Source organism: Numenius arquata, chromosome 1, assembly GCF_964106895.1.
Source record: "Numenius arquata chromosome 1, bNumArq3.hap1.1, whole genome shotgun sequence".
Taxonomy (NCBI): Eukaryota; Metazoa; Chordata; class Aves; order Charadriiformes; family Scolopacidae; genus Numenius; species Numenius arquata.
In genome coordinates this window covers 4,282,392-4,289,546 of record NC_133576.1, presented here as the reverse complement: position 1 = coordinate 4,289,546, position 7,155 = coordinate 4,282,392, and the positions used below count along the sequence as shown (strand labels likewise).

Below are 7,155 nucleotides of genomic sequence, written 5' to 3'. Positions count from 1 at the left end.
CTGAAAACCCTTCATTGTCATACACGAGGGAAGCACGTCTCTCTCCAAAAGCAGCGCTCAACATTTTTCAGCAGCAACGTAATTGTTTCACGAGCTGGTAAAAAGATGGAGCTGAATTAAAAAGTCCTAATGGCAGGGAAAATTTTATGGTGAAAGGCTGGTCTGCATTGTTTGCAGATATTACTAAGAGAGAAATTTTCCGTGTTCTCCCCTAAGGTTAAACAGTAAAATGCAAAACTGTAAAGTGAGGGTAGGAAAGTTGCCAAAAAGGGGAGGTGCTGAGAGGGAGGAACGAAAACTTCGCCATTTTATAGATGCAGAGCCTTAAATAAAACTCAAAGCTTTCAGTCTGCTGAGGCCCAAATGTGGGACCAAGACCTGAAGTGAGAGACACTACGGTTAAAACAAGAAAGGAAATTTTAATGGCCATGATGTGCTTTTATTTTTTTATTTTTTTTTTTTTTTTCAGAAATAACTTTACTTACTGCTCACTCAGCTTCAGGAAGCTCATTTTGGCAATAAGCGGTTTACTTGAACTGTTTGTCATAGGAGAGAAAGCCTTTGTCACCAGTGCAAAGTGGAGAGGGTACTTACCTCCAGAAAGCACCTTGAGACTGTGCGCTACTTGAAACGCCACTGCCCAGCTCTGAGCATAAAGGCATGCTATTACTCCAGGCTGTGTGAAGCCTCGGCCTCACACACTGAAGGATAACAATTTCAAGAAATATATGGTATGCCCCCCAAAAGGATGTAGCAGGATTACCTTAAATTGTGATTATGTGTAGTAACAGAGTTGTCCAAGAGTGGACTCTCAGTCGTGTCACTTCCATACATGCCAGAATTTAGCCAAGTTGAGCGGGCTCGCCTCTTTTTCTTCTCTTGTTCCTTACGTTTTCCGGGCTTTGCTTTCTTTTTCTTCCCCGATACCTTCAGGGGCTGCTCCTTGTAGGTCTGTGATTTGTTTGTCTCCTGAGTTAGGTATCTGCCCTCATCTTCACTACCAAATCGGACAGGGTAGTTCTTCGTGTTGGTAGCAGGCTTAGGGTTAGGTGAAACCTCCGAAGTTGCACGGATTTCTGCAGTGTTGACGCCTTCAATTAAATTTTGAAGGAATATTCTTCTTCGTAAGTCTTGGATTGACTTGCCCTTGTCATGCAATAGCTGGTGCTCTGATACAGCCCGTTTGCTAAAGAAAGAGAAGAGAGGGGGGGAAAAAAACTTTTAGGATTTAGTTATTGCCTGGTACTTGGCAGAGCTCCTGTCTCCACTGGCAGGGGCAGCAAGAGTGCCTGTGTACCAGCTTTCAGGCTTGGAGACATCCAGTTAAGTCAGACTGCTGGAGCAAGTCCTGCTTCTCAGAGTAGCTGTTCCCTACAGAGAAGGGAAAGACCTAAGCGGGTAATAATTCTCAGCTGACCGATCACACACCACTGGACCTGGAGTCAGATTAGTCACTGCTCTGTTCTAGGAAAGCATTACAACTCTTAATATATCACACTTCAGGCAGTAAAAGCAGGAAGGCAGTTGTCAGAGATAGGAAAACTAAAGGGTCAGATAATGGAGCACTGCAGTCAAGCAAGAGAAGGAATAACGAGTATGTTGTACTGAAGCCGGAAGCAGTGTTTATACACCATCGTTCTAATAATTTTCTTCTGCTCAGCCATGTACTTCAAAAACGTAAATAAATACATAAAAGTGCATTTCATTTCTAAATTTAAATGAGTGCAATTGCAGGAGCGTAATGGAAAAATGCTCAAATTTGGGTGCCTAAAACGTAGGCGGTTCAGTCCACAATGAGCTATCCAGAGAGGCAGCAGCCTGAGCATCAGCAGAGATGAGCCTCCAACTCTCCTGTTGATTTTACTGCTTGGCCACTTGTGTCTAATTATGGTTTTAGATGCCTGTCTAGTATTCCTTTAAGCACAAACTTTTGGGGCCAAATTTCTTGTCTGCTGTGCTCTTTGAGTTTTAGGCTAGCCCCCTTCTCTGGATCTTCTTCAAGAACATCCTGATTTGTTTGAGTGGGTCTCTGGTACTTTTCCAGAGTTCGTGACCTTTCGGTTCACTAATCTCTGTCCTGTTTTCGAGGAACTAGGAGATGGTTAGCTATCTGTCTTTTAGAGAAGTTGTACTGGCAAAGAAGGTATGAAACATATGAGGAAAGAAGATACAAGTGGCACCTGGGTAATAAATAACTGTGAGAAAATACATGCTTTTTCCTTGATGTAGGATAGACGCACAGCTGCACTGAGAACCACAGAGAGCGCAAGCTGGGATCTTAGCTATGTTCCCATGAACCCTATAATACAGTTTATCCTTCCAATTGCCCTACTTCAGTGTGCTGAGATTGGCTATGTATCCTCTCATCTTGCATCAGGGTACTGCATGTGACTGGATTTTTACTGGCCAAAGAAAATGAATTCGTTGCCTTGCCTGTCATATAATCATTCGGTCAGTTAGCTGGATAAGAAGTTGTTTCTGCATGTGGGTGAAATGGGAGAAGACAGAACTGTGAGTGAATATTCCTTCCTTCCGCCCCATCCCTAATTATCCTACTACGTTACCAGGTTTCAAAATGTGGTGGAGGAAGATAGTATACTGAATGATTGGGAGTATTCTGTAATTTATCTTTACCAGTCCCTTCAGCCAAACACTTTAGACTTGTGGTGGGATCAACAGTAGAGCTATTTGAAATTGGCAACTTCAACTAGCATTGGTTTAAGAGCATCCCCTTCACTTTTTGTCCTCGTAGAGCTGCATTTTTGAGTATTGGGTTGAAGTGACGGGTTCAAGTGACACTACATCTCTGCTACTCAGTGTAAAAGTCAGACAGCAGCTTTCTCCCATTCCACACCGAGACTACAAGGTGACCGTTGTGTTTGCATGAAGTGATACAGTAGGGATACTTTCTCAAAATCAGGCCTAGCTATACTCAGGTTTGTGAGTGCACATTTGACCAGATATTGTCTATGTTTTAAGTGTCCCTAAATCCATTTTGGATTACTTCAGACTTTAGGACAAGTATTTCGTGCCCTTCAACTCAATGTCCCTAAGCAAAAACGCAATGTGATAATACTGTGTTGAACCCATATTGTTTCATTATCTTCAGTGCAGCTGTGACCATTAACGCAAGCTCAAGATCTCCCCCGGGAGAATTTTTTTGACCAGTGCACTCCCTGAAGCTCTCCAATGGCCATCTCTAACAACCTTCTCACTAAGGTGAGCCTGATTTGCAAGTATGCTAACAAAACTAGCACCTCGGGCTCCTCTGAGTGGTATACTTCTGCGCTGCTTGTCAAACTGTCCATTGTGGCTCACGTTACACTCCTAGCTTCAGACATCTCTTTTCCCAGGATATTTGCATGGGAAATGCAGTTCTCCTTTCACTCTTCTAGTTTATAAAAAGCATACAAAATCTTAGTGCTTCACTCAGTCTAAAACAGTACGTCTCATATGTGATGAGCAAAGCTTTCCTACTGCCTCTTGTAAACTACCAAGGATAATTCCTTTTATCACAGACAACCTAAAGCTGCCTTAATCCTGTAATGTGTATTTGGTCAATTTACCCACTGTGACAAAATCTTGAATGTCTAAAGCCTGTTATTAAAGTCTCCTTGATTGAAAAGCTGTTCCATTTTGTGGAGCTGAAACCTAGAGATTTGGTTCCAGTACACACAAGGCAGTCAAAGAGCATTACAAGATCTACATCTTGTGTGAGTATGCATTTCCAAAATAATGCAGGGATTGACGTGTCAGGGGTTAGTGTGCCAAAGAGGGTGGGTTTCTGTTTAAATGTCTGTATGATATTTAGCATCGAGTCTGGCCCCGAATAACATTCTGCTATTCCAGATGATTGTATAACATTACGTAGTGTTACATTTCACATGACTTTTATTACTCAGCCAGACTTAAGGATTACATTTTGCCTACCAATTTCCTTTGTATGCTCTAGATCAAAAATCTTCTTAAAACAAAGAAGATGTGGTAGATACATATCTCTTTGACCTTCTGCCTCCTTCTGCCTCAGTTATTCAAACAACTCCTGTGTTTGTAAATCAGGGAAAAATACTTGCCCAAGAAGGCTGATGTAAGAAGTGCTTCATAATGGAGATATCAACAATATCTCACCCACACACTCGGAGTAGGAAGGCAATGGAAACTGGAATGACTGCATTCACATATCGGGTACAGTATGTAAAAAAATATTAGGCTGTTAGGGTTAAGATGACCCACTAGAGGTCCCTTCCATCCTTCTATAAAACGCGCTTCTCACTCAAGGAAAAAGAGTCTGACCCCAAACAAAGTGCAGTAAATTCTAAGCTTACACGTGGTAGGATCTTTTGAGAGAAGGATGTTGATGGTTTGTATTTGACCAGAGTGTCTGAACTAATTACTGTGTCCAAGTATACTATGCACATATGGGACTTGATGTCTCATTAAGGGGAAGACAGTAGAAGCCCATGACTTGTGACTATTCTGACTTCATGTACTTCCAGGTAAGCTGTTCTTTTCAGGTACATGCCCTCTTCATTTTTTTCACTGGCTATCTAACACCACTGAGAGGCAACATTCTTCAAGCAACAAATTTCTGTCTCAGAGTTGCTCTTATCTAGCTGTTGTTATCCTTAACTATTCACATTGAGTCCAATCATAAATTCGGCAAAATAACTGGAAAGGATTCAGTCAGCTCTCTGTCTGGGTTTTGCAAGACTGAGTGCCCTTGCCAGTGGCTCCAAAGGGAGTGAAAGCTGCTCAACCTATCTCAGGGTTAGGAAAAATATTTTGAACAGATCAGGGGACATGATGCTGCAGTGTCTGGGCATGCTGATAAAAATATCTAATTTCACTTTGAGGCATTACTGGGTTTCTCAGAAGTTCTTTAGCAGCTAAAGCATTTCTGTAACAAATAATATGCATGGCATTCTTTTCTCGGGACAATTTGCTATTGCTTTCCACAGGAGATTTGCCTCAGTAAACTCTGCAAAACTAGGCCTATGTCATTTGGATTATTTTTGCGTGGCTATAATGACGTGCTTCAGTATTTTCACCCGTTACTGGTTTAAGCCTTTGACAGAAAAAAAAAAAAATATCTCCAGGCTTAAGTGAGTTATTAACCATTAACTCTAGGAATGGTTTGTGGCGATATTAAAACAGAACACATGTTTGAGTGCGGTGTCTGTGTTTGTGTTGTACCCACAAACAAAACTACGTGAATGCCACTAACTGACAGCTAACTGGTTTCTGCTGTGTGTTTTACATGCCATAGCAAAGAGGGAGCTGAGAAATGCATTTTGACTGCTTAGCTTCCATTTTCTACCCCCCCCCCCCCCGTCAGGATGGAATGGGGATGTTGGGAAGACCTCCAATCCTGACCTTTAAAAACAAGTGTTAGAACAATATTAGCTTCAAAAAGAGAAAGAGTATTTCTTAGCAAATCTAACTTCTTTAAAAATAAATTTGGCTTAGGTCCAGTTCAGAGTTTCCTAGCCAAAAAAATACAGCATTTGACTGTACTTCATCTATTTTCGTTTTTTTTTCATTTCTGAAACTGAAGTTTGGTTCCTCTGTATCCCAAGGGAAGAAAATAGCCTCATATGAAAGAAATAGCTCGACAATACTTTGAAGGAGTACAAAACAGCTAAGCATTAATAGACTGGGAGGAATTATCAGCAATAACATGTTCTACACAATTTGCTGTAGGAGATTTGTAATAGCTGTCTGCCTGGTGCCAAGGTTTAGGTGTGTCTGAAGTCACTTCACCTGGGGGATTTTATTTCTTTTTGGTTATTGCTTAAGTGACAGAGGAAGTGCTATTCGGAGATCTTGTCCTTATGTATGTAATAAAACAGTTACAAGGAAACCCATCTGAAATTCAGTTTGCCGTGTCATGTTTCCCTATAAGTTGCATTTGGATTTTCCAATCCTCTTTCTCCAACCTGACTTCTTTTTGAACTTGGTAACAATACAGCCCTCCACAGCATGACTGAAGTGCTTCTTCCTCAGAAAATCTGATGCAAGTTCAGTGAAAAGCCAGCAAGTTCGATGTGTGAGACAGCTGCTCCCACATCAGCCCAGTGGCTTCTCTTGTGCACTTTGCGTAGGGGTATTAGGATAAACCATGTTGATTATTTTGGAAGGAGCAAAAAGGTCATTTCCTGAACAGACTCTCTTAAGTTACATTATCATTTATCAAAAAATATGCTTCTGCCTCCCAAGTCAGATACTGGACTCCCTTCGCATTTTTTTTTTTTTTTCCTGAAGTGGCAGAAATCCAAAGAAATTGTTCTGTACTTCACTTTCATGACAGCCCTCACTACCGCGTGTTTCCCCTTATCAAAACCCTTATCAATACCCTTATCAATGTTGGCTCCATGCCAGGGCTGAAGAAGTATATGGTACTTAGTGTAACATACAGCGGTTTGATAAAACGGGATGCTTCCCACCTGGACCCTCCCAGGGCTTCCGAAAGGTGTGGACGAGCACCCAGCTGCATTGCCGCTCCCCTCGGGAGACCCTCGCCTTTAACATCTCCTTCCCAAAAGTTTTGCAAGTTCCGGCAACTGAAAAGCCCGCTTTCCCTGCCCCAAACGCCTTCTGCCCCATGGTTTAGATACCCCCCAGGGAGCACCTGGGGCAGGTAACCCGGAGCCTCTCCTCTGCGGAGCCGATGCTGGAGGCTGCAACCCCCCCACCACCACCACCACCATCACCACCTCCCCGCGCTGCTCCCGCGGGGTTGGGGGGGCAACTGCCTCCCTCCCCACCAGCACCCACAGAAGAGAAAAGCCAGAAAGAGGGAGAGAGAGAGAAAATAAATAAATAAATTAGAGAAACTCACAGTCTGCGGCTGATCCCCTCTACTGATCTCCCGTAAGAGGGCACGGAATAACTCAGCAGAAACACTGCGAAACTCCACTGCTGGAAGAGTTTAGTGAACATTGTATCCTCCGGGTCTTAAAACCTGCAAGGAAAGGGAGATCAGTCCCGGGGGACACATGCGCCAGCGCCGTCCCCAAGCAGTCCTGGCTTCGGGCTCTACCAGCTCCGAGGTTATGAAGGAGAAAACAAACTTTCTGAGCCCTCGGCAGCGGCTCCCTTCTTCCAAACTTCGCTCCCTCTCTCTCCCTCGCTGTCTGCCTCTCCCTCTTTCCCTCC

The 7,155-nt window shown here is 43.1% G+C and overlaps 1 protein-coding gene across 1 annotated transcript; it reads right to left on the bottom strand.

Moving 5' to 3' along the window:
* Positions 1-759: 759 nt before the first annotated feature.
* On the bottom strand, positions 760-6,939 carry PTHLH (parathyroid hormone like hormone). The gene is made up of 2 exons (XM_074156250.1): positions 6,839-6,939; positions 760-1,186 (listed from the first exon to the last, which is right to left on the bottom strand). Exons 1-2 carry the CDS (start codon positions 6,937-6,939, stop codon positions 760-762), a joined length of 528 nt encoding a protein of 175 aa, XP_074012351.1.
* Positions 6,940-7,155: the final 216 nt, after the last annotated feature.